Below are 27754 nucleotides of genomic sequence, written 5' to 3'. Positions count from 1 at the left end.
GATAGATACCTGTGATATTTGAAAACCTCTCAATACCACCACAATTGTGGATTTAAGGGAGAAGTTGACCATCCCCAAAATAAGGTTTGCATCAAAACAGACTTACACAAATTAAGAGGGAGAGTCACTCTAGGAAGCAGGTGATTGCTGTTTACCAAGGAGAACTTGAATCGGCTGTCAAAACCCCTCAGGCTAGATGTTCCTTTTCTGACTTTTTTCTGACTTCATGGGGAAACAGGTGTTATGTAGAATGTTTGCTTGCATTTCCTGTGAGGTGACAGGTATGCTACCCTAGCAGTTGCATTGTCAACATGCTGCCTGTCCACAGCCAGTATTGGGTTTCATAGGAAACCTATTGCTGATTTGGAAAGGAATAATGGGCAATAACAAAAATAAAAACAGAAGAAATGGAAGTGCCAAGAACTGTGTTGTCTCAGCTGGAATATCCTTTCTAATAAAGATTCAGATCCTTTACAAGAAAGGAATTGTTACTCCTGTTTTCACAAGAGTTTATTTAACCAAGTCACACATTTCAAAAGTCAGTATCTGACTTATGGTTCATTCCAGTGGGCCACTAACTATAATGTAGTGTGAAACAGGTAGATAAAAGAGTGCAGATTTGCCAATAGGACTGGGGGGGAGAGACCTTTTCAGCCTGGGGGCCACATACCCTCTTGTCAAACCTTCCAAGTGTTGCATGCCAGTGATGGGTGGAGCCAGATGCAAAATGTGGGTGTAACCAGAGGCAAAAGAGAGAGCAACAAATGTGACATATGCCAGTTATGCAGGACTAGCATACAGTACACATACGTACGCAAACCCACAAATACAATCTCTCCATCTTCCATTCAGGGAAACATCTGGAGGGCAACAGTTTAGAATTAGACCGCATGATAACTGGGACCAGCAATTTAGATTACAATATTGCTGTGTTAAGCCATTTTCATTAGCTACTGGTTTGTTTTCAGGTTTAATTCAAAGTGCTGCATTTCCCTCTCACGTAAACAAACAAACAAACTAAATGCTGTGGGACCTAGAGATCTGAAAACAAGGGTATTGTCTGAAGTCAACTGAGACCTTCACCTTGCTGGAGTAAAGCAGGCCTGAGGCCAATCTACACCTGGATGGGTGATTGGCAAGTACATATACACTGCCTTGGGTTCCATGATGGAAAAAAATGTGAGGTGTAAATGTAAGAAAATAAATAAGTAAATGAACAGCTATCTCAAAAGAGAGAGACATAGGATTCATTTTTCTGATGGATCTGAAACAGTCAGTCCCAGCAGAATTTAACTGAGCCTTGAAAAGTGCGCGGAACTGCGAGTGATAGTGAGGTACAGCATCACATGTTCAACTTCCCCCTTCAGCTCTGTGTCCTTTTCAATGGTGAAAAAGATAAGCACTCTCATGACAAGGGGGAACAGTGGTGCTGATGCTAGCTCAGAGGCTTCATGGGCACCAGGGAAAGACCTCAAAGGTGTCATTGCACCTATGGTTACAGAAAGGTAGCCGTGTTGGTCTGCCATAGTCAAAACAAAAAAAATTTTTCCTTCCAGTAGCACCTTAAAGACCAACTAAGTTAGTTCTTGGTATGAGCTTTCGTGTGCATGCACACTTCTTCAGATACACCTATGGGTGTGAGCCCCTGTGTCATGGAGTGGCCTGCAAATGCCACAGATAAATGGTCCTTTTTCTGTGTCCAATTAAAGCAGACCCATATGGTAAAAATCTGTTTCTGGCTCTGGGTACATTTTCCGACTGCATCTCACTGTGTTACTTTTTGTAGCCTCCCTCCCATTTCACCCCCTTTTTGACAGATTTTTTTATTATTTTGAAAGCAAAGCTAAAATAGCCTTACAACCTCTAATCAAGCATCCAATGAGTTTGCTTTTGGGTTTTCATTATACTCCCCCCAATAACTACCACAATAAAGAGCAACATTTTCCTCTCGCAGCTGTGTGGTTGCAATCAAATGTATATTGGACAGGGATATGCAAGGGAAAACTGCCAAATACATGAGTGATAACTCAGGACATCCAATATCTGAGCAATATTTAGTTTATCTTGCCATAAAAGCATGTCCTGAAAATTAAAATAATCATGCAATAATGCCATGGAAGAGAGAAAGGGAAAAGAGAGGAATTGGGTGATCAAGGGGAAATGCTTCGTTTAAACTATGCATTTAGAACTCGTGATTTCATGAATAGATTATTTCCAAGCATTTAGGCATATTGCATCAATATCTTCTATGCTTATAGACTTCTGTACAAATAGAACGACAAATATTCAGTCTTTAATTTCCACACACCCCATGCAATAATACTGATAGTATTTGGAAGGGCAAAATCACTTCATAAATCCACTCTGCTTTTAGAGTTCTGAGTGGCAGTAAACTAGTAGACAGATCTTGTATGCTTGTGAGCATTGGCTAGCAAGTAAATTAAATAATTTTCATGGAAATTACTAACTGCTGTCTTGGAAAAGGTGTTGCCTTCATTCACATTCATGCTGAGGATCATCATTGGCTATGGATGGAATAGAAGTTCGATTCAGTTCTCATCTAGTTTGCACTTTCTTAAACAATACATGAACTGAAACACAGGTATCCTTTGATATTGCATTTTGCTGAATTTTGTGTTGCAGTTCTCCAGCCAAGTAAAGTATACAGAAATATGTTAGGGAGAATCATTTGCAAAACATCATTCATAAATGTATTTATTATAAGATATTCATACTAAAATGTTGGTGTTTTGTTTTTTTTCTAAAAAAATCATAAATTGCTGCAGAGGTGTGGGAAACTGAATTAAAAGATCTTCCCTAAGATCCCTGACTGTTATTTCAAACAACAGCCTCCGGTGGCAGAGCAACATCTCAAGCCATTATTTCTTCAGATGTAACGATGGGTGGGGGACTTCAGGCCCAAGGGCCACGTGAGGCTTTCCAGCCATCACTACCTTGTCCTCTATACTCTCCCAAGACCATGTCTCCCCAGGTCACACCAGGGACCCCCTCACCGAGTCATCTTTCTGAATGAAATGTGTCCTTCAACTGAGATAATGCCTCTTGCTTGCCGAGATGGAAGAGGAAGACATATGTCTGTGTTTGCAAAAATGCCTTGTCTTTTGACTGGGTGCTATAGGAGCCAATTCCTAGGGGTCGTGGGGGCTTCAGCCTCCACAATAAAATATTTGAGGGGCCTGGGTCCCTGCAAAGGTGATGGGCATTGCCATTCAAATGGTTTGTGTGCACCATGTCATGCAGGGCAAGGCTTACCTGGTCCTCCACAATATTTTATTCAAAGCCCTCCTTGGTGGGTGCAATAGACAATTTAAGTTGTAAGTTGCTTTGAACTTCTTTTTTAGGGAGGGAAAGTGCCATTATGTTGTATTTCAATGTTGTAACCCACCCTTGGATCTTAGGGTGAAGGGCAGGTAATAACTTTAATAATCATTATAACTATAATCACATCCATTGTTCTGCCTATGGCCTGACCTACCCCTGAAATGTGGGTCTTCGAAGGTTGCCCACAAGGGAATGTGGCCCTTTCACTCCTCTGCCTGAAACCACCACTTGAACAAATTCTGATTTGCAACCAGCTTCTAACTCTGGTCTCAAATCTTGGCATAGTGGACACTCAAGCCCATGTGAAGAAACTTCCCTATGCATAGAAACATAGCATGTTCTGGAGAGGCCTTCTTCACAAATGGAGAGAATGCTGCTGCGTTCAAGCCTGCTTACAGGCTTCCCACAGGCATCTGTTTGGCCACTATGAGAACAGGACGCTGGACTAGATGGGCCTTTGATAAAGGGGCAAGCTCTTCTTCTGATCTTATGAGCACATGGCAGGCTCATATGGAACACAGCTGAAGGAAAGCACTAGCAACATTATTTACTCCCAATATACATTCATAGATCCCCAGGAGCTAAAAACTCCCCTAAATTTCCACCTGAACATTTGATAGGATATTTTCTATTCCTATTCCCAGTGTTATCTGCAGAGAATTTTATTTAGAGGTCAAAAGGGGGGGGGGAGAATGTGAGGGGGGAGGGAGAGGGAGGGAGAGAGTGCAATCTCAAAGTAGAAATAAGCATACAGCCTATGAATCCTCAGAGAAAAATCCACATGCAATTAAACCTTCTCTGTGCTGTGATATATATAGTTCTCTAGGTTAGCATTTCTGGGCTTGTAATGCTAGACTTCTTTTATAATAAAACAAAAAAATAAAAATTCATTTAATTACACCATATGTAGAGCTTATAAAGTGAAAGCTGGTTATAAATATATAATGCATGAACTGGTATTTTCTCAAAGCTGCCAATGCACACTGGCGGTGTAATCAAGAACTCCGCAAACTACAATAATGATAACCAAAGATCTATATCTAACTTGCTGATTCCCTATTAAACCAGTGACCGTTATTGTGCTTTGTGTGTTAACACATGGTACCATCAAAAGGCAGTTTAAAAAAAATGTATTTAAGCCTGAAACTCTTCACTGTTCATTACTCCTGGAAGTGAAAGCAGTAACTACTTGACTCGCTCACTATCATTACATTTTTTTTTATTACCCATTGTGTGTGTACTGCCATCAGTTTCCACCATCTGTTTCCTTAGGTTTCATTTTTTGCATGATTATCCATAAAACTCACATCTTTTTCATCTCTTTTTACATTTGCTAAACCTTCTTTTGCTTAGAAATATGTACACAAATTTTTGATGATCAAAATATATTTGTTTTCAAAACGCAGAAGTCTATGCACTCCAACAGACCAAGAGTAAAGCCTATTCATGAAAAGGCACTTCAACAGCTGAACCTGTTTGAAGATCAGCCTCAGTTGCGCACAATAATCTGTGTGCTTTAAAAGTGGGGGGGGGCTGTCACATCCCCACCACCATTATATCAAGTCCCTGTGCACCTGTCCAATAGACTATGACTAGCAGAGACTGGGAAATTATTCCAAGCTCATATCAGATTAAGTTGCAAATGATCCAAGTTCTTACAAATAAAACTCCAGAAAAACTCAGTTCAAGGCTTGACACGTGTAATAGCCCTTTGGACAGATCTGGCACTCCAAATGTTCTTGAACTCCAACTCCTATAATCCCCAGCCAACATTACCAATGAACCATGGGTAATGAGAGTTGTAATCCAACAACACCTGGCTGACCACAGGTTCCCTATCTTTTCCTTAGGAGAATTGCATCAATCACTGCTGGTCCTGCTGGAATTTCTCAGTTAATGGGAATGACAGACAAAGTTTGGCAACAAGGGCTTGGGGACATAAGGATGGGATTGGAGAAGCCAGAGAATTTGGTGGCCTGAAAAGCTCATCAGCCACTTAGAAGACTATTTTGGAAGATGAAATGATAAAACATCACCATCCCTTCTTTGGATTCTTTGAGTACTTCTTCACACAAAGCACTCATGGACACCAACTTAGATGATGTCAGATGAGGCTTAGACAAATTCATGGAGGATAATGCTAACAAAGGCTACTAGCCATGATGGCTACACTTTGCCTCCATGGTAAGGCTTCTGAATACCTGCCAAGCTTCAAGAACTCAGCTTCCTTTCCCCTTTGGCAGTAGATAAGCAGAACAAAGAGAAATAAGTCTCTTACCAGTTAGAATTTTTAATCACAGTGAGAGAACAAAAAATCCATTCCTAGGAATGAAGGTGCTCCTAATTAAGGGATCCACCCACTTCCTCCCTAGTCACCCACATAACTACCATGTCTTGCAACCTGATCTCACGGCCACTGTGCTTCCTGTGCTGCCACCTTATCTGCTCTTCTTGACCTTGGGCTCAGCGAAAGTGAGTCTGTTAACTCTCCCAGTTCTCCTCCTCTTAGCTGTTCCCCATCCAGTACTTCCCAGCTTCTGCCTTCTGAACTATGTCCCTCTGCCAACCACTGTTCCAAATCTATACTGTCCTCCAGCTCCTGGGAAGATTCAGGATCCTGATCAGGGGAGCAGGGGGAGCTTCCCACCATTACTCCTCTGTGCAGCCCTCCTCAGTGTGGTCCCTGACAATACCAATTGCTGGGAAGTGTAAGAGTGGACTGTGCTCTTGTGCTCAGGGCTTGCTTGAGTGTTTCCCACAGACATCTGATTGTCTGTGAGAAAAGGATGCTGGAGTAGATGATCCATTGGTCAGATCCAGAAGGCTCTTCCTGTGTTGTTATCAGATCCTGGCTTGGATGAACTACACTGGCAACTGCAACCAATTCTGCTTTATAGGGATCTCTTTACATAATAATAATAATAATAATAATAATAATAATAATAATTCATGCACCTGAATGAGCTCTTTACGGAAAGGGCAGGATAAAAATGCAATGCATAAAAAATAAAATACACCATGCACTTATCCATATTTAAAAGCCATGTTTTAAACACCCACAGTATAACAACTCCTAATAAAGCACATGCACACGTAGTAATTGTGTTACTCATAAGCCCCTTTTTAGTCTGTGGGTACACAGCAAATTCACAAGAAAGTACGCAGATTATGCAGCACGCCCATTGAATGAGAGCCAACCTCCCACTGAGTTAATAGACTCCAGCAGTTTGTAACATGCTGTTACCATCCCGTCAATATCAATACACCACAATAATTACGTTTCCCTGATATGCAGCGATGCGATAGAGCGTAACATCTCTCCTGCTTTCAGGAGAATTCCTGCTGCCCTAGGCATAACAGAAAATGACTCCCTCTTTCTGTTAGAACAATTTCCTACGTGATTTTCTTTTGCCCTGGGCAACTGCTTTGCCTGTCCAGAGAAAAGAAGCCGTTATAGGGACACAGGGCATAAAGTTATCTATCTGGCCGTCTGGGACAATTATTTGCAGATGAATGCCATTTCATGATTGTTCTTTATACAAGCCAAAAGTATCTCAACTGGTCAACTCAAAAAAGCATATTGTTGAACTGGAAAATGTAAAAAAAAGGGGGGGGCAACTAAGATTATTTTTCTTGCTGCCCACTATGAAAAATTACATCTATTTGTTTTATTTCATAAAGTTTCTAAACTGTTTGGGGGAAAGACCCTAAAAATGGCACATAACTTCATATAACCTATGTCATTAAGTTTCTGTGCGCTCTGACACTCATCGTGGTACTTCATGCACCAGAAGTGGTTTAGTCTTGCTGGTCACATGACTGGGAAGGCTGTCTGTAGACAAATGCCGGCTCCTTCGGCCTGAACGTGGAGATGAGAGTCGCACCCCATAGTCGCCTTTGACTGGACTTGACCATCTGGGGGTCCTTTACCTTTACCATTTTACCTAATGCCATTACATAAATTATGCTTTCAGTACATTATTTCACCCCATTCATTTGAATGCAAAAGAAATGTAATGAAAATTGTGGGAGGGGGACAAAATCAATTATATAGCATTTGCAGACTGAAAGCAACCACAACAGTGAATGCAGATTGTATTGACTAGTAGGCTCATAGCACGAGTGGCGCTGTGGTCTAAACCACAGAGCATAAGCCTTGCCGATCAGAAGGCTGGCAGTTCGATTCTCCATGACAGGGTGAGCTCCCGTTGCTCGGTCCCTGCTCCTGCCAACCTAGCAGTTTGAAAGCACGTCAAAGTGCAAGTAAATAAATAGGTACCACTCCGGCGGGAAGGTAAACGGCGTTTCCGTGCGCTGCTTTGGTTCACCAGAAGTGGCTTAGTCATGCTGGCCACATGACCCGGAAGCTGTCTGCGGACAAATGCTGGCTCCCTCGGCCAATAAAGTGAGATGAGCGCCACAACCTCAGAATCGTCCACGACCAGACTTAACGGTCAGGGGTCCCTTTACCTTTTACCTATAATTGTAGAGTTGGAAGGGACCACAAGGGTCATCTAGTCCAATCCCATGTAATGCAGGAATATTTCACCCAAACGTGGGGCTCAAACCCATGACCCTGAGATTAAGAGTCTCATGCTCTACTGACTGAGCTGTCCCAACGTCTCCACCTATGATGAAATGTGACAATGTGTGGGGCTATTTAGTTTAGAGAAAGGTAGTAAGAGAAAACATCCATCCATCAATCAATTCAATTGCATTTATGAATCGCTTCCCATAAAATACCTGGATGGAAGTGATTTCACAGTAACCGTAATGAACAAAAAACAAAGCAAAAAAATCATATTTAAAATCAATTTCTAATTCAATACAGAAACAGACTGAGATAAAGATCTCCATTTAAAAGCTTATTGAAAGGGAACATAGGTGCCCAAAACTCAATAGAGACAGCATGTGCCTGATAGATGGAGTTCCCATTAGAGATGTATAAATCTATGCATGTTGTGAGAAAGTGGGTAGAGATACATTTTCTCCTTCTCTCATAATACTAGAACCTGGTAGAGCTACCCATTGAAGCTAAACGTTGAAAGATCCAGGACAGACAAAGGAAATGTCATTTTTACAAAGCCCATATCAAACTATGGCATTTGTTTGCACAGAATGCAGCAATAGTCATCAGGTTAGATATATTTTAAAAGGGATGAGGGGGGAATCATGGAAGATAAGACTACTAGAGGCTCCTAACCATGATGGCTAAGCTCTGCCTTCACTCTTGGAGGCAGTATTGTCTCTGAATACCAGAGGAGTCACAATTGGGGAGAGTGCTGTTGCGCTGAGGTCCTGGTTGTAGGCTTCTCATAGGCATATGGTTGGCTACTGTGAGAAGAGAACATTGGACTAGAGATATTGGACTCAATTCCAGCAGGGTTCTTCTTATGTTCTTAAAAAGCAGAGGTTGTTTTCGTCATTCAGAGGAATGCTTGTCCCTGCATCTACCTGATGTGTTATCTGCTGAACCCTCCTCCAATTAACCCCAACATTTGCAGTGTGACAGGTTGCAAACAGGGACGGAGCATTTTTGGTTGTGGCTAGAGATGCTTGAGAGATGCAAATCTTCATAAAACTCACATAAATCAGCAGTTCCTGGAGGAATATGAGGACTGGAAGATTCTGCGCATCTCAGAATTCTGTGATGCAATATTTGGCTCAAAAAATCAACCAAAATGTCTGTCTATATGTACATGCTTAGCTAAAATACTGAATGTTGAGAAATTATATTTGTATCCCACTAAAAACTGAGTAAAGAGATGGTGTTTGCTCATGGTAACCGAATAAGCTTCAGAGCTGGTATGGGTATTTGAAACCAGGTGTTTTCATTAAAGCACAGTGTTCCATTTTAGACTGTTCTATCATTTCTAAGTATAAACCAGGGATGGTGTTCTTATGGCTCTCCATACATTGTTGAACCAATCAGCTACAGCCAATGCAATGGGCCAGGGATTATGGAAGATGTAGTCCAACAACATTTAGAGGGCCACAAATTCTACACCCTGGTAGACTCAACACAGAGTCTCAATAAATTGTATATGATAATAACTTACTGTGGAAATAACTTTCAGTAAATGCAACAAACCTCTTCCCTGTTACATGTTTTAAAATGATGAAAGGTGTGAACATTTTAATCCCAACAGCACTGAAAACAAAATTGAAAGGATATTAAGAGTGGTGGGATTCTTATTTTACTAATTTTCATAGTGTTTCCTGTTTTTAAAAGTCATATTCATTTCCAGTGACAACAACAAAATCCAGGCTTTCGTAATAGTCTTGTGGCGGGAAGAAGTGTATGTAAAAATTCACTCTCAGCAGACAGAATTTAGTCTGTGATCCAGAGAGTCAATTAGGTGTGAGAGCATTTCTAAGGAGAAACCAAAGGGAGATAGTGCACATCTGAGATGACAACATTCAAAAGGGAAAAACTATTGCAGCCCATGCGTGCTCTTTCACTTTTGAAACTAGCTATTTGTATGTTTCAGATTGGTTTGTAGTTAGCCTGTGAAGCTTTCAGAGACTGTCTCTCCCTAACCTCAAAGTTTCAAGGCCATCAAGTGGCAGAATCTAGGCCATGTGTGAATGCAAGAGTCTTCTGGCCAGGCAGCCCATCCTTTTAAGAATCCATAAGAATCCAAGAGTTTTGAAATGCATATTGAGTTTCCATGGCAACATAAAATCCCTACATTCTTATAATCAGAAGCTGGGTTTCCACTGATACTGGCGCGAGAGCTACACAGGTTCAATCATTTATTCAAGAAATAGAACTACAATCCCTATTTTATTTTTGGGGGGGCCATTTGCAGTGAGGCCAAGGTCGCTGGGGCAGGGGCACATGAAGAAATAAAATGACATGACTACATGTTGGGATCAAAATGGCTCAACCTTTATTGATTACAGATGTCAGTAGGCTTTGGCATACGCAGTTGGTATGTATCCTGAATCAACCACCCCAATTGCAGGCTAATTACTTCACCAGGGTCAATCCTGAATTAAGAATCCCCATAAGTTGCACATCAAATATGGGCAACCCCTCCAGGATAGCAGTAGGGGGGTTCCATGGCCTGTTAGCCCCTGTCTGGGCATTCAGATAGAATCCTTCCCTTTGGATCCCTTTACTGGGGTACCCTGATACTTTGATCAGGAAGAGAGGGTCATAGCTCCTTCCCACCCCCTCTGTTTAGACTAAGGATCCAACTCAATGTTTTTTCCCAAGTTGCTGTGAGCTAAACAAACCCCTCCAAACTAGCCCAATCCTCCCAGGCCCCAAATACAGCGGCCAAGTAACTTCACAGCAAAGTCATGCACATATGTTGCCTACTTAACTTCGGGCAGGGCCAGACTTTCGGGGTGGGCAGGTAGAACATCTGTTGCTGACTGCACTGCTGAAGACAAGAGCAGCCAGTTTAAATGGGTTGGAGATGGACCTGAGTAAAGCCAGGTACAGGTAGGCTTCAAGCAGGTCTGCCCTAAAAGGACCACCCCCTAAATTGGCTATCATTGGCCCATTTAAATTTAAATTGAACTAGAGCCTCAAAACTCCACATGGTCAGCCAAGGCTAATGACAATGCCAGCCAGTCACATAGGGAGTTTTTCAGGCCTCCCCACCCCCCACTTGCCAGCAGTTGCAGCCACAGCCGTCACCGCAAAGATGGTGAGTGGTCTTCTTCTTAGATAAATAGATTGCGTGTGTGTGCATCTGTCTGTCCTCTCTCTCAAGCTTGTTTTATTCAGATTTCTACAGAAAGGAAAGAAACCCAAACTAAGCAATGGAAACTGAAACCCAATAGCTCACAAATACACAAAACTACCATATACAGTGGTACCTCGCAAGACGAAATTAATTCGTTCTGCAAGTTTTTTCGTCTTGCGAATATTTCGTCTTGCGAAGCACGGATACCCTGGGTATTAACGGTTTTAAGAAAAAGGAAACAAACTCGCAAGACGTTTTTGTCTTGCGAAGCAAGCCCATAGGGAAATTCGTCTTGCAAAGCAACTCAAAAAACGAAAAACTCTTTCGTCTTGCGAGTTTTTCATCTTACGAGGCATTCGTCTTGCGAGGTACCACTGTAGACTTAAAATAAGCTCTACTTCCACCAAGGATAGAAAGAATGATGCATTAATGTGGGAGTCATAAAGCCATGGCAGAGAGCTTGTAATATTGCAGGGTGCCCCCTGACCTCGGCTGACCAGCACCTCTGTGCCTTACAATGTATTGGAATGTATTGACCTTATATGGTGATGGGCGTAGCAAAAGCCATGACCGGATGAGGTAACGTGAGACATTGGCAGACCGGCCATGCAGGCTGAGGGGAACAAAGGATAATAAAAGTTACCGGAGAGGGAGAAGAAGTTGGAATGAGCTGCCCTCCGTCCATGAAAATATTGCTGGCTCTCTGTGTCTTTATTTTATGCTAAACAAGCGCCATTTGTGATGGCTGGCTCCGACAAGTGGTGCCCCGTGTGAGGCTGAATAAAAGAATACGGCTGAGGCTTTTAAAAGAGAACCGTGAGAGGCAACTTAAAGAAAACAGTCTGAGGCAGACTAAGCGGATTTTAAAAGAAACTGTGAGAGGTTCTTCGATCCAAGCAGTGGATATCATCGGCTCACTACGTCCGGCAAGGGTTGCACAGAGCTGAAGCATCTTAAAAAAAAGATCCCGGTGAGTTCGATCCCTTTTTTAAAAAATCTTATTTTAGAGACATGGGCAGCTCTTTCTCTACTCCCCAACAGAAATTTTTAAAAGATTTAAAATTTCTCCTCTCCTCCAACAAATTGGAAGTTCCAGAGGGTGATTTGATACAGCTCATTCTGTGTATTGATGCACATTGTCCTTGGTTTCCTGCAGATGGGACATGGGAATTAAAACATTGGGATAAGATCGGAACACATTTTCATGGGCACCCCAGCATAGGTGTTCGGATTTTAAATGCATGGTGCAAGGTTCGTTATGCCATGGGCTCTTTATCACCAAAAAATATATCCATGGCTGCATTGCCAACACAACCTTCAGCTTCTTTAATTCAGCCTGCTGTCCTGCCGTGTGTTCCAGCACTTGCTTTGCCAGCAGCCCCAGACCCCAAACCTCCGGACTACAGTTCCTCACCAGAGGACCCAATCCTGCAAAAATACCGTGGTCTGGCTGGAAATGACCCTACTCTTTCAGCGGCAGAACTAGCTACCCCTTTTCAACGTGCAGTACTTGCCTGTTCCTTAATTCAGGATACTGTGGCATTTCCCATCATTGTGCCCCCTGCTGGTGCTCCAGCAGGAACTCAAGCCCAGCACCAACCTTTTGACTTTAAAATCTTGAAAGAGCTGCAATTGTCAGTCAGGACAAATGGACTTCAAGCCCCATTTACACAGGCTCTTTTGGAAGCCACATTAGCCCAGCTTTTGGTTCCAGATGACATCAAGCTTTTGGCACGTACAGTGTTACCCCCATCAGCTGGTGTTTTGTTTGCCCACGAATGGGAAACTGCCTGCTGTGTTTATGCCCCGGCTTTGTTACAACAAATCAGAGGAAATAATCCAAATATTACCCTCGCAGATGTCATAGATGCCATGATGGGGCGTGGCCCCTTCATTCAAGCTTCAGTGCAAGCCACACTGCTGCAGATCTTATTGAGGGATACTGCTCTTGCTGCTAAACAAGCAATGAGAAAAATTCCAGAACCCACTAGTATTCAGTCTAGATGGGGTTCAATCAGACAAGAACCTAGAGAATCATATTCTTCCTTTATGGACAGGCTGATTACAGCAGTGAGTCGCCAAATTGAAAATCCTGAAGCCAAACAAATAATTATCAAACAATTGGCCTTTGAAAATGCCAACGAGGATTGTAAACTTGCATTGCGCCCGATAATACACAATCCTGCCACAGACACAGCAGCCATGCTTCGCATTTGTCAGTCTGTAGGTACAGCCACCCACAAGCCTCATCTGCTGGCAGCAGCGCTAAATGAAAACCAGCCTGTAGCCACCGATACAACTTGTTTCCAGTGTGACAAACCAGGATCACCGATACCCCAGTGTGGGTAGGACAGTGGCCTCTACCAAAAGAAAAATCCGCAGCAGCGGCAACAGCTTATTTCTGAACAATTGACTTTCGGCCACATTGAACCATCTTCATCCTACTGGCTCCAGCAGACAGGGAACGGTTTGCTTTTACATTGCCAGTATATAACAATTCGCAGCCCACCCAGCGATATCAGTGGATTGTCCTGCCTCAAGGCATGCAGAACTCCCCTACACTTTGTCAACATTTTGTGGATGAAGCATTGAAACCTTTCCGCATGCGCCACCTAGAGGTGCTGCACACGAGCTGCATTTGGCAGTGTTTGCCTTCCTCACCATTTGCCTTGCCATCCTTTGCTGCACCGTTATACAAGGAAGAGAAGCAGACGACCCAGTCCAGTTGAAACCACCATATTTCACCTCATCGGCTGGCAAGCAGTTGTCAGCATCCTACTCTGGCTGGCAGCACCCACGGCTCAGCCACTCTCGAACTATAAGAACAGCGTTGTTGAATAAGACGTTTAGGAGAGAAAATTATCATAAGATATGGAGGGATAATATTTTTGTACAAGATATGATTATGTTTACCAGTTTATTGAATGCTTCTAGATGCTGGCTGTGTATGCCTGCCCCATTTGTTTTCAAATTAAAGAGGGGAAAGAATCATGGGGCATATATCCAAACTGTCAATATACATTGAAATTCACGTTTAATAGCTCTTGTTCTCTTACAGGAACATACAGTGACCAATCTCAGTGCTATAGGAGCGACACCAGTGCATGGCTAATAAACTAGAAAGGAAGCCTACCATGCAGCTTGGAATCAGAATTCTTATATTCTTGGCTTCCGGATGGAAGTTGGCTTCGACATTTATTGATTTTAGTGATCCTAATAGTAGTTATTTGCGTTATTTTGTGTTGCTGTATACAATGTATTCCTTCTTTAATCTCGCTTATCACACTTGATATAACCGTATTGGTACTGACATATATGACTCTGATTAATAAAATAAAGAAAGAGGGCATGTGGGAGTCATAAAGCCATGGCAGAGAGCCTGTAATATTGCAGGGTGCCCCCTGACCTCGGCTGACCAGCACCTCTGTGCCTTACAATGTATTGGAATGTATTGACTTTATATGGTGATGGGCGTAGCAAAAGCCATGACCGGATGAGGTAACGTGAGACATTGGCAGACCGGCCATGCAGGCTGAGGGGAACAAAGGATAATAAAAGTTACCGGAGAGGGAGAAGAAGTTGGAATGAGCTGCCCTCCGTCCATGAAAATATTGCTGGCTCTCTGTGTCTTTATTTTATGCTAAACAAGCGCCATTTGTGACGGCTGGCTCCGACACATTAACAACAATTTTAGAGGTAGATTTGTATGGAAAAATCCAGTTCCACTCTCCTCACATTTCTCTCTCTCTCTCTCTCTCTCTCTCTCTCTCTCTCTCTCTCACACACACACACACACACACACACGCACACACACAAATACAAATATTTACTTGGTTTGGAATTCTAATGGTTGTTGATATGCCCTCCAACTTTAGATTATTAAATATTAAACAATATTTTACAGGTAAGTAATTTCAGGGCAGGGACAGCCAATGTAATGCCATCAAGATGCTGCTGGACTTCACCTCCCATCATTCCCAACCAGCATGGCCAATAGCTAGGGAATATGGGAGTTGGAGCACCACAACCCCTGAAGAACACCACATAGCCTACCTCTTCTCATGGCTATCTGGCCCACCAAGACTTTCCTTGTGTTTTCCACTGGGTCTGGCTGAAAGTTGTGTGAAAAACTGGGGTGCCAATACCTATGATGGAAAATGTTACTGTTTTTCAAAATAACAGCTCTCTTCTGACACCCCTAACAGGAAATATGCTTCCAATGACTTGCTTTTTAGATCACAATAATGTGGTGTTAAAACCATGACTTCCCTGAAAGGTCAGTTTCACTTAACAGCAAATTTACTCATTACCGAAGTTCTGCAGGGCACCTGATTGTTAACAGAATGACACCTGTGTAGAATATTGCGAGCCATGCCACACAAAGAACAGTATAAAACCATGGACCAAAAGTATTTATGTGAACCAGAAATGAACCCATATGGCTGATATTTTGAGAGTCATCCTCTAAAGTTTCCCTTCGATTTCACCATAAATGGCTCCCTTCTTCTTCATCATACATACTACCTGACATTTATCTCAAACCCTTCCACATAGCTAAAGTACATGTTATTTACTGTTATCAGAGACAAAATGTAGGATCTGCAGTACACGTTACCATGTAATTACCATTGCCTGAAGCACGTTGCCATGCACTTTCCTGGGGAAATGATGTGTTATTTTCACAGTAACTATGTAATTAGGAATTTTCTCTCTATACCTACAGCAGGAACACAGCTTTGAGATTTAACAAAGATTGTTACTTAGAAAAACTCTGTTCTGTATTGATAGGGATGCCATATCAACACTATTATGAGAATAAGAGAAAGTTCTGAAATCCTGTGAAGTTAACATAGAAACTATTATCCTTTGTCAAATTTGGAGTGTATATTCAATTGAATTGTTTTTAATGAGAAGCACAACTGGGGAAAGTAATTCTTAGTAATTGTCACACATAAGCATCACTACTTCTATATTTCCTCCTTTATCAAGCTCTTTGCGCACCTGTATCCAGAGCTCTGTGTGTGTTTATGTGTGTAATAATGTGACAACACACAGTATGACCTGGAAGTATTTATGTTCATCTGAACATCTGAATACAGGGATTTCTGCCTCACAGTTGCTCTGGAGCTTCTGTAATAATTGCAGGGATTATTGCACCTTCAACATACAGGGCATGGTCTTCTTTCAAGGTTTTTACATCTGGTGGTGGGACTCACCTGAATACCTCTCCTTCTGGGGACTCAGGAGCATTATGTAAACTACAAAAATCATAAATTGCCAAATGCTAACCTCATGCCACTTAAGTAGTAAGAATTCTAAAGTGCCTGACAAAAGATAAGAAAACTATTGGTGCTGTGTCTTTGTAACAAAGTTGATTGCAGGTTGGTGAGTCTTTGTAAGATGGCAAAGTGAAAAGAAGAAGAGACTGTAAGGACAGTGATGCAGGTGAAAGCTGACACGCAGGAAAGAGAAATCTATGTTTCTGTCATGAAAGCTTTGATGGAGTGTGTTCGTGACGAAACAGTAAAATCAAATGAAAAAGAAATTCAAGATAAAATGTGCCTGATTAAAGCTGTGCTCAGTTCTAATACTGCCTTGTAAACTGTTTCTTCCTCCTCCCCATGCAACATAATCTATAGGGAGTACTTTTAAAATGGTAGGACCACTTATGCTCTCACTTATTCTCACAAGACCTTGCTGTACAATTGGATGCATCTTCCTCAGAGAAATAAAGATAAGAAAGAGCAGCTCACGTGCCTCTCCAGAAGTGTGTCGCTAGAGCAACTGCATCTGCTTCTGTCCTTTTCATTTTTGTTCAGTAGATGCAATTGTTTAAGGATAGTCTCAGATACAGCAGGGTGAACTTCTGCACCCAGATGCTCTGAGGATAATTTGTGCATTCATCCTGCAAAAGAAGACCCTTGAAGCCCAGGAGGACTGATTAAGGATTTAGAACTCAGGGTGTTCTAAATTATGTGCCATAATTTAAAGCACATCCAAAATAATTCTGGGAACTGTAGCTCACACCCACACACCCTAGAGTTATAATTTGCAGGACCCTTAACTCCATTTCCCTGGATTATTTGGGGGAGAGAGCATGCGTTAAATATGCTTTAATAGAAAGCTGATTAACACTGCCAAAAATTTGATTCATCTAGCTCAATATTCTCTACACCAACTTTCTCAAATATAGTGCCCTCCAGATTCTGACTCCCATAAGTCCCATTCATCACTAGCCAACATTTAAGAACAGGCTCGTAGGGGGCTGGGGGCAGTTGGGTACACTTGCTGTGGGCCTTGGAGGACTAAGGCAGCCAAGGGGCCCACCAGGAGTCTGCTGGACTTGCACTGTCATGCCAAGAACAAGATTCCTGTCCTGGGCCTCAGACAAGCTCTACATGGGCCTGGCTAAGAATGATGAGAGTTGACATTCAAAACAGCTGGATAACCACAGGTCTACATAGACTGGCAGTGGCTCTCTAAGGTTTCAGTCAAGCCCTTCCCAACCCTTACCTGGGAGAAGCCAAGAATTGACTCTGGATCCTTTTATATTCAAATCATGTGTTGTAACTAAGAGTTATAGCTCTTCATCACAATGAAGGTGGCAGTCTTCAAATGCGGACCTATCAGCAGGAAAGTACAGGGTGAGCAAGTTATCCTCACAGGAATGGTATCTCACAACAGGGGGGTCAGGAACCCCCCCTTTTAAGTCTCTATCCAATGTGATATAAAATTAGTCAGCTGTTACCATTTCTAGCCCCAAAATGAAGATACTTCTGGAGTTTTCTGGTGTTCTGAATCAACCAGATAACAATGGTGTGTGTGCATGTGTGTGTGTGTGAATGTTTGTGCATGTGACTGAGGCTAGGACATACTATACCTAAATATTTTGCTCATTTTTAGAGCCATCTGCCATTTTCTACTTAAATATTTACAGTATTTAGGTTCGTTGTGATATTTCTTCTTCCCATGAATGCCTGTTGACCTTCAGGTGTGGAGATTAATAATATGGAATGCATCATATCACTATCCAGCTCATCTAGAGAGTTTCTCAAGAGCATCTGGTTGGTCACTGTCAATATAAAAGATAGTACGCTAATGTGAACACTTGACTGGACCCAGCTTAACAGTTCCTATGTGATAAAAAGGATACCAGTTCATGAAAAGCATCAACACTAGTCATATCCTGGGGAAAACAATTTAGCTGAACAACACACCTCTCTCATAACAAGCCTAGACAACTTAATAGCTGCAATTGCCAAGCAAAATGACTCAGGTAGCTACTTTTCTAAAATAATAATAATAACAAATCCACACTTCATCATTAGAAAAAGGTGTTAAATCCAAGTCAACTAGCATTAATGTCACTGTGACATCTTTGCTTCCTCTCAACCAATAAGAAGCTGTCTGCTGCATACTAATTAATTATTCATTGAAAAACAATTACATGTGGATTCAAAACAGAAGCCAAAGTAACAGGTACCAAAATGAATTTCCAGTGCATTTCAGGGTACTTTAGACAACTGAGCCATATGCATCTCATAGTGCTTGAAGTTTGTTGCTCCATAATAGTTTGGTCTTTACTTAAGCACCTGTAAGAAACCCATGCATTCCTAGTCAAAAATACACACCACTGAGTTCAATAATACTTACTCCCAAGTAAGTGCATGTAGGATTGAAACCTATGTTGCATACCACTCTGGCCTAGCCAGCCCCCTAGATCAGTAAATGAACCCCAGAAATAAGCTGACAGGACCTTTGAAGTCCCAACAAAAGGGGTTCCAAAGGGAAGTATTACCTGATGTCACTACGGCATCAGGTGATTGTTGGGTGCAGAAGGGAAGTGGAAGGAGCTATGGGGACTGGCTGGGGGTAGGAGGAGTTGGGGGATGTCAGGGCAAGGTGTAAAGGGTGGGGTTGTTGGGATAGCAGGTAGGGGTTTAGCAAGCAAGTGGTAGGTGGAGTCGACAAGCAATACCAGTGGGGGGTATGCCCTAGTAATACATTTAAAAACCCGTGACTGCAAATCTAAATCCAGTTTTCTGGGAGTAAAAAGGTAAAGGACCCCTGGATGGTTAAGTCCAGTCAAAGGTGACTATGGGGTTGCAGCACTCATCTTGCTTTCTGGCTGAGGGAGCCGGCGTTTGTCCACAGACAGCTTTCTGGGTCATGTGGCCAGCATGACTAAACCGCTTCTGGAGCAACGTGACACTGTGACAGAAGCCAGAGCTCACGGAAACGCCATTTACCTTCCCACCACAGAGGTACCTATTTATCTACTTGCACTGACGTGCTTTCAAACTGCTAGGTTGGCAGGAGTAATCCCCATTGCACCCAATTGGACTTACTTTTGAGTCAACATGTCTACAGGCTGTGCTGTAAAATGCTTATTTCAAATAATCTGTCAGTAACTTCCTTTCAGAATTGTCCCATTTTCTCTACCATTCTGGAGAACTTCAATATTACCAAGCATACAGATCTCACAACTTTCTTTCCTGGGAGTGTGGAGGAGGAACACACCATAAACAACAGAAAATAGAATCCATCATGTGGCTAACCTGCAAGATGCATTTGCAAGCTTTGTTGCCCTCTTTCAGAACTGTACAACTTCATCCTTTGCCAGAAGTTCTTAAGTTCTCTTCTTTTTAAGTGAGATCAAAAGCTCTCTTTCTCCATGCCTGAAGGAAATGAAGTCTGAAAGCTAAGCCCTTCGGCTACCCCTCCAGAAACATGATACTTCCTCAGATAAGCTCAGCCACCTTTGGAAACGGGATACCTTTCACCTACCAAGCCAGGTGGCATCATTCCTGGAGTCACTTTTGGACTTGAGATTCTGATTCAACAACTTTCTAATGTTGTTTTCTATCCCTCTCACACTTCAATTGTGCCATTTCTTTGCCTTGTAAAAAGATAACTATGATCTCATCTTCTGTTCCCACCAAGCCCCTTTATGCATAAACACAAGGACATTTGTTTTGGTTCTTGAGGGGCTTCCTTTTAAAGTTTTATTACTGTGATATTTTCTATACACTTCTATTTTGCTAAACTTTACTAAAAGTAATAAGGTTATTTTGCTGGCCAAGCCCATCCCATGATGGTGTGAAGAGACAAAAACAGCAAGCTTATATGGATATTCTCATAGGGTTCTGCAAAGATCAATCACATCTGTGCATGTTTTCTCATCCTCTGTTTGCTCATTAAAATAATCAAAGGAAGACTCAACCTTTAGCAACACAACATATTCGTTCTAGGGTTGGCAGGTTATGTTTGAGAAACCCACATATGGTATAACAACAGATCCTAAAGCTTAGCAGGATTTGTGTTGTCGGAACTGAAAGAGAGGGGGGGGAACTCAAAGCTATGCATGATTTTTCAATGACTTGCTCCTCTTTACCTAGCACAAAAAGTAAATACCCATTGTAATCAGTATTTCGGCAGACACAGTCCCCAAAAGGGTTTGCATTCATTTGTAACATTTTTGAGAGGCCAAGGGAGCAATTCTATGCAGAAGGAGCTGGTGTAACAGAAGCTGGTTTAAGTTAAGCAGTTGTAAATTTACACCAGATCCAAAACCTGTTCAACAGTGAGGCAGCTGCTGCCACTCTGCCTAAATCTGGCAGAGGGAAAGCAAACTTTTTAAAATAGTGTTATATGCCGGGCAGCCTGGTCACATGATCAGGATCAATGGGTTGGGGATATAGCCTAAGTTCCCTTTCTTTGGTCGCACACACCCTATGCCCCTAGAGCACTTCTTTGTGGGGGAGGGGGAGGATTTGCACTGTCCTAGGCTCAATCAGCTAAACCGGGATGTGCAGATTATGCTGGCATATCTTCAGCTGAGCTATGAGTGGGGACATAACCCTGGCTGAGCCTAACTGATCCAGGAAGCAGCCAGCTGAGCCAGAGAGCCACTTCAACCTAAAGCTGCTAATTCTAACACTTCTTGCCACAGGATTGCCTTTGTTGGTTCTTAAAAGCATGTTACATTTTTAAAGGTGTGTCTCTACAAATATATTTGAACACCTACAAATGTAAGGTATATGAATGAAACTAGCATGGACACATTAAATTAAACATACATGTGCCAATTAAATGTGCACATGTGCTAAAAAGCTAGGATTTGACATTAGCTCCCAACTAGCACAGCTACTTGATTTGATCCTGTGTAATTATTGTGATTGATTTGTGGGCCACCTTTCCATAGGAAGTCATATTCAAGATGCCTCACAATTTCAAAAGAGTTTATAAAACTCAAAACTTATCAAAATTAAAATAACAATATAATTAATTAATATTAAACTAGTGAGAATATATCATATTAAAAAATACACAATAAAATAAAATAAACCACCCACCAATCATTCATAATAAAAGTAAAGGTAAGGTAAAGGACCCCTGGACGGTTAAGTCCCGTCAAAGGTGACTATGGGGTGTAGCGCTCATCTCGCTTTTCAGGCCAAGGGAGCCAGCATTTGTCTGCAGACAGGTTCCGGGTCATGTGGTCAGCATGACTAACCTGGCACATGGAGGACAGTGACGAGTGCCAGAGTGCATGGAAACACCATTTACCTTCCCACTGCAGTGGTACCTATTTATCTACTTGCATTGGTGTGTTTTCAAGCTGCTGGGTTGACAGAAGCTGGGACAGAGCAACAGGAGCTCACCCCATTCTGCAGATTTGAACTGCCAACCTTCCAATCGGCAAGCCCAAGATGCTCAGTGGTTTAGACCCGTGTCCCCATCATAATATTATCATTCATAATAAAAACACAAAAACATACTTTCCTCTTTCAATGAGCCTTTTACGTTGAGAGCTTTCCCAATCCACGTCGGTATTAGGATTGTTATTTTAAAAAGTTTAATATATGTTGGGATACTGCCAGGGAGACAAAGTCCATCATGGCCCCCAAGCTGGCTGCCGGACGATCCATCGATCTCCCGTAGTCACGCAGTATCAGCAATTAGTGACATGAGTTTCTAGAAATAGCTTGCCACATTCCGGAGCTCATGCACACTCTATCAGCAGATAATTCACAGCAGAAGTTGCACGCAGGAGAGCATTATTTACAAGTTTTATTCAGTGTTGATCAGAACAAAGAAAAACATGACTGCCTGCTTGCGTGTTCAGGCACAGAGAGAAACGAAAGCAAAGACACAACAGAAACATCCTGTGAAACAGCAAATACGCAGGCTGTGACACAAACATCCTGCTCCCTTTTAAGGTGGAATGGAAATATCCTAACAATATATACTTTTATTATTTGTGTTTATGTTTTGTTTGCTTCCCTGGACTCATTTGGGCTAAACAAACAAATTTACATGACATCAAACTAAATGCTTACGGTGAACTACACTATTTGATGATTCTGCAATAAGTTAGGTCATTGCATCTTATTCTGTAGCTAGCAAGGTCTTACAACTACAGATCTTTCCCAGACTTTAGATACAAGCCCAGTTCAAACCCTCACCAAAAACATGGCTTATATGAACATAAATGAACAGCAATGAGCCTCAGGGTCAAGTGGACCGTTTCCTCTCTCCTCCTCCTTCAGAAGAGAAGAATGAAAACAAGTATTCACTATGCATGAACTCAAAGAGCTATGGTTTCTTCCAACCACAGTTTAAACAAACTGTTTATCTTGGTAACTTGGATTAACAGATTAGCTGAAAGAGCTTGTCGGAACAATTTGCAGTGTGCCATTCACACCATCTGTGACATCTGCCATTGCATCTACCATAGAAAATAATAACTTCATTGTAGAAAAGCTGGGAGCACAAAATAAGACATGCTTGGCATTCTGGGTGCGCATCCATTAAAAAACTACCAGTGCCATGTGGGAATAACTGTTCTAGTCTCCATTAAAGACCATGGTGATAAGATTGCAGCCTGTTATCATTCTCCTTTCAAATCTTCTGGCTGCTACAAGCTTCTTTCCGCGAGTCCCGCAGCTGGTGATGTGTTTGAAATAAAATTACATATACAGACACAACCAAGGGGGCCTCTCACCATTGCTCCATTTCTTCTGCTTTGTATAGCAAGCATAGCAACAACAAAAAGGAGCTTTTCTTCATTTCTCGAGAGTCGACAGAGATGTGCAGTGACTAGCAATCGATGCCAAATAGCCTTGCTTTCTGCAGCATAGAAATTCACATTAGTTTTAAAAAGCATTTTAGATTTGTTGTTCCTAAAGGGGAGGTGTGGGGTGGGGGGAGCTACACAGCATAATCCAATCTTAATTCTGAAATCAGCCTGGTGATCCACAGCATGACATTCTGGCAGGTTAATGCTTAAGCCTTTGCTTCATCTGAGCTGCATGCTAGGAAAAGTCTGGATATAAGGTTTGCTCAGGTGTGTGTGTGTATGTATATATATAGAGAGGGGGTGGTTTGGGATGTTGGCAAACTTAATAGCTGGATTATTTAGGTATGGCTGTAACTAAGTTGTAAACCACCTGCCTTGTATGCAGAAGGTCCCGGGCTCAATCCCCAGCAACTCCAGGGAGGACAGAGAGCAGGGCCGGCCCTCGAGCAGCAGGATCCACAGGGGCAGCAGATCTGGCCTCCCAGGAATGCATCACCCACTGCCACTGCTGCAGCAGTGGCAGTAAGATCTGTAGTATGCTCCTTGGAGGCTAGATCTGCTGCTTCCTCAGAAGCAGCAACCACCAAATGCCACCTTTAGAGTATCCTCTTAGTGAATAGGATGCTTCCATCCATTTGTCAGGCTTGACCCAAGGGTGGAGTTGTGGCCTGCTCTCAGCATTAGGCCGCTCTGCAAGAATGTTGCCTCCACAGCTCCCTTGTGCACTGGATTCCAGCATCAGAGAGGGGCGGCAGCAGTGTTCTCTGCCGCTTCTGCCCCCTGGGTTGGGTCTGGGTCAGGTGGGTGGCTGTGCCCTCACACAAACCCTCGGCCAGCCCAGGAGCAGCCCTAAGGAGAAGGAGCCACTGCTGCTGCCACGCCAGCCCCAGGCCCAGGTGAAGTTTCTCCTAAAAAAAAAAATGTGCCTGGGGCTCCCCTCCATCCCCAGCCCTGCTATGCCACGGCTCATGCACAGCCACCATGAGAACGAGACACTGGACTAGATAGGCCAACGGCCTGATGATCCATCAGGTTCTTCTCATATTCTAATGTTCTTGATCAGAAATATATATTTCTGTTCTGGATCTCCAAGATTCAAATCCATTTCATTTTCCACCTACCATTTTGTGTGACACTTTTGTGTAACACACCAAATCATGGTAGGGATACTTGCTTATTGGCCCTTAGATAGCAAGACATTATTGAATTGTGTCCATTGCAAGCAAAAAAACCAACAACCCAGCACACACCTCTATTCTTTCAAGTGGTACTTGCATGAGCACATGGGTAAAAAGCAGATTCATGTGTGCACATATGTAGACATGTAAGCAAATCTAGTACTGTGTGAGGGGGGAAAGGATATCAGAAACACAGAAGAAAATGATTTGCAGAATGAGTCAGAGAAAGAGAAGGGCATACCAGAAAGACAGAGAGAGAAAGGGGGTGGTCACTTGTTACTCTGATGCCACCCACCATTGGCCCTTCTCAAGTTACCTCCAAAGGGGTGTGGCACTTGACAGGGAGGTTGCTCTAAAATAGTTGGCTGAGTGGTATGGCATCTGCTTTGCATGCAAAAAATCCCAGGTTAAATCCATGGCATCTCCAGATGGAGCTGGGGGATAATCCTGTTCTGAAACATTGGAGAGCTGCTGCAAGTCAGTTTTGACAATACTGAGTTCAATAAACAAATGGTCTAGCTCAGTATAAGTCAGCTTTCTATGCTGTACGTTGCTATGCTTCAAAAGGATTGCTGAGGCATTTTTCTTTCTTTCTTTCTTTTTACAGGAACTGATTGCAACCCCCTTTTTAACCCAGAAGGGGTTAAGGGGGGAAAACAGACTTTTTTTTGAGAGGGAAGAATTACTGTTGTGTGTTGCAAAAACAAGATCACCCACAAGGGACAAAAAGGCATTCGTATTATTAACAGTTAAATGCATCATGGTCTCTGTTTAAGTACAATTTTGATGAATTGGTTCTAAAAATAGTATTGATCTGGGTAATCAATCTTACACCTTTTGTCAAAAGGGAACCCCCGCCCCCACACCAAAACTACATTATTGATTACCTGCATCTGTACTATACCCAAGAAAGGAAGGAAAAAGCATTTCTAGGCAACCCGGGCTTTGCTACCACTGAAATCTAAGGCAATATTAAGGGGGGAGGACCCTCTTTATTTCACTCACATTTTCCACTAATTCTTCATCTCTAACAAATGGTCAAGCTCAGTGAGGCTCAGCCAAGCAATTTTCCTAACCACCCAAGTTAACACAGCACACAACAATGACTTAAAAAGCAAATTACATTTCTAAATGCTCACCTACAAAATATAGGTTAAGGGCACCTTAGCATTTGCTGCAAAAGAACAAAATATGTTGTGAATCTCTATGTTCTGAAAAAGTGGAAACAAACAAGAAACTGCACAGTGGATACTTGATTGCTTCCAACTGATTTCTGCACACTGAAAAGAGCAGATCAGCCTTCCTCAACCTGGCAGCCTCCCTATATTTCGGACTACAAGTCCCATTATCCCTGATCATTGACCATGTTGGATAGGGAGAGGTAGTCTGAAACACCTGGAGGGCAGCGTGTTGGGGAAGACTGGTGCAGGGGTAGCATATTCTTCTTCCTCTTGTAGGAACATACAAAGCTGCCTTTTGCCAAACTGAACTTATAGTGCATCTATAGTCCAACAAGTCAAGCATCCTGTTTCCAACAATGACTAGCCAGATCTTTTGTGAAGCCCACAAGGAAGAACAAAAGGCAAGAGCCCTCTGCCAATGTTTCTCTCTCTGCAAACAGTATTGAAAGGTGCAACTGGGGCATGCAATAACAAGTTGCATTCTACCCTCACTTCCTAGTAGTTATGCTCTATTCAAGGTTCCTGACAGTAAGCCATCTCGTCCTCTGAGATGCTATCAGCTGTAAAGAGCTACAGCATTCTACCTCTCCTCCAATTTTCTTATTTTCCTTTTACTGCTAACAGTTGAAGTGCCTTGGCTACCTGCCAGTGTGATGTGATGCCAGTGTGGTGTAATGGTGTAATGGGAGCCCTGAGTTCAAGTCCACACTCAGCCATGAAGCTTACTGGGTGACCTTGGACAGAGCTATAGCCTCTCAGCCTTACCTACCTCACAGGGTTGTTGTGAGGATAAAATGTGGAAGGGAGAATCATGCCAATCACCTCGTGCTCCTTGGTGGAAAAGGCTGCATGTAAATGTAATAAATGAAAAATACTGAAGATGCCCATTTCGGCTGGCATTTTTCAGACCTTGAAAATTTCATTTAACAAGGAACTACAGTGGTACCTCTAGTTATGAACTTAATTCATTCCGGAGGTCTGTGCTTAACCTGAAACTGTTCTTAACTAGAGGCGTGCTTTCGCTAACGGGTCCTCTTGCTGCTGCTGCACCGATGGCACACAATTTCCGTTCTCATTCTGGGGCAAAGTTCTCAACTCGAGGTAACTCTTCCAGGTTAGCAGAGTTTGTAACCTGAAGCATTTGTAACCTGAGGCATTTGTATTCTAGTTCCAGTTCAGTATGCCCCCAAAGAATCTAATTGCCACTCACATTAATCTTTTTACAAAACAAATTAGTTGCTATGATTGCAGAACTGTGAGCAATCCTGGGGCAGCCACTGTCTTAAACTGTGCAGTACTGTCTTAAACTTTCTATACTACCTGATTTATTTGCATGAGCTTATAAGCCCTGAGGACTTAAATTGAGTGGTTGGACAAGGCTGCCATGTCAGAACTGCCATTTCCAGCACCACAAACCTTAGCAGCAGAGTCTTTCCTATGGTTCACACCCCCCCCTAGGATCTTCTGCAGTCCAGGTGCCTTCGAATTTTCTAATTATTATTGTTTATTTGCATATCAAAGTAAAGAACTGAGGTAAAGCTTGCCAAAATGTGATTAAGGGAATTACACTCTTTACTTAGTGCCGCCAATTGCTTTCTTGTTGATTTTAATGAGTTCACTGTATATTCAAGGTGCTACAGGAGGCCACAAAACAAATTTGTTCAACTTTGTTGTCTATTCTTCAACCACAATCAATTGGAGGGGGGTTAACTCCCATATTTTCCTGCTGGTGTAGACTCACAATCTGTAGAGAGGATCCTGTTCTCCAAACTATATCTACAGCTGCTGCAGAGGTCTCGTGATCTTGGTTTTAAGCTTCCAGATCTGGAAAGATATATGGTACATGGGTTTTATTATAATTAAAGTAAAATCCATCTTCATTGGTTGTTTTTTTTTTGCCATGCATGTGGTCCAGATTGGGGGGGGTACATGTTCGTTCTGGGGTGATCACCACAGAAAACAAAAGACAAAATACTGAGGAGCAAAAGATGCACACCACATGCTGAAGAGGCAAGCCCATTTTTCAGTTTACTTTTTTTAAAAATTTTGTGGCTTGTCTTCTTAGCAATGCAAACAGCTGCATGAAAAAAATCCAAGCACCTTGCTTTGTGCATGGTTTAATGAATAGTTCTGCTCTTTATATGTGTGTATAGCTTTGTTGGATCATGACCACAAAGAATAAATGCACAGCTTAAAGTCTAGCTCAGATGCTTAAAAGGAATCCTCTCCCTTGTTGACTGTAAGATTAGAAAATACGGACATTATATATAT

The 27754-nt window shown here is 42.4% G+C and overlaps 1 protein-coding gene across 1 annotated transcript; it reads left to right on the top strand.

Moving 5' to 3' along the window:
- The first annotated feature begins 12042 nt into the window (after window positions 1-12042).
- Window positions 12043-13424, top strand: LOC128406289 (uncharacterized). The gene is made up of 2 exons (XM_053373567.1): window positions 12043-12624; window positions 12697-13424. Exons 1-2 carry the CDS (start codon window positions 12054-12056, stop codon window positions 13389-13391), a joined length of 1266 nt encoding a protein of 421 aa, XP_053229542.1. The 5' UTR covers window positions 12043-12053; the 3' UTR covers window positions 13392-13424.
- Window positions 13425-27754: the final 14330 nt, after the last annotated feature.

Source organism: Podarcis raffonei, chromosome Z (assembly GCF_027172205.1).
Source record: "Podarcis raffonei isolate rPodRaf1 chromosome Z, rPodRaf1.pri, whole genome shotgun sequence".
Taxonomy (NCBI): domain Eukaryota; kingdom Metazoa; phylum Chordata; class Lepidosauria; order Squamata; family Lacertidae; genus Podarcis; species Podarcis raffonei.
Note: the sequence above shows the minus strand (reverse complement) of the source record. Positions and strands in the feature narration are given on the sequence as shown.

What these genes read in the sequence shown, in the direction of transcription:
- LOC128406289 (XM_053373567.1), top strand. Translation starts at nt 12,054, where the DNA reads ATGGGCAGCTCTTTCTCTACTCCCCAACAGAAATTTTTAAAAGATTTA. An exon ending in TGCTGGTGCTCCAGCAGGAA is followed by an intron (nt 12,625 to 12,696) that starts CTCAAGCCCAGC and finishes GGACAAATGGAC; the next exon opens with TTCAAGCCCCATTTACACAG.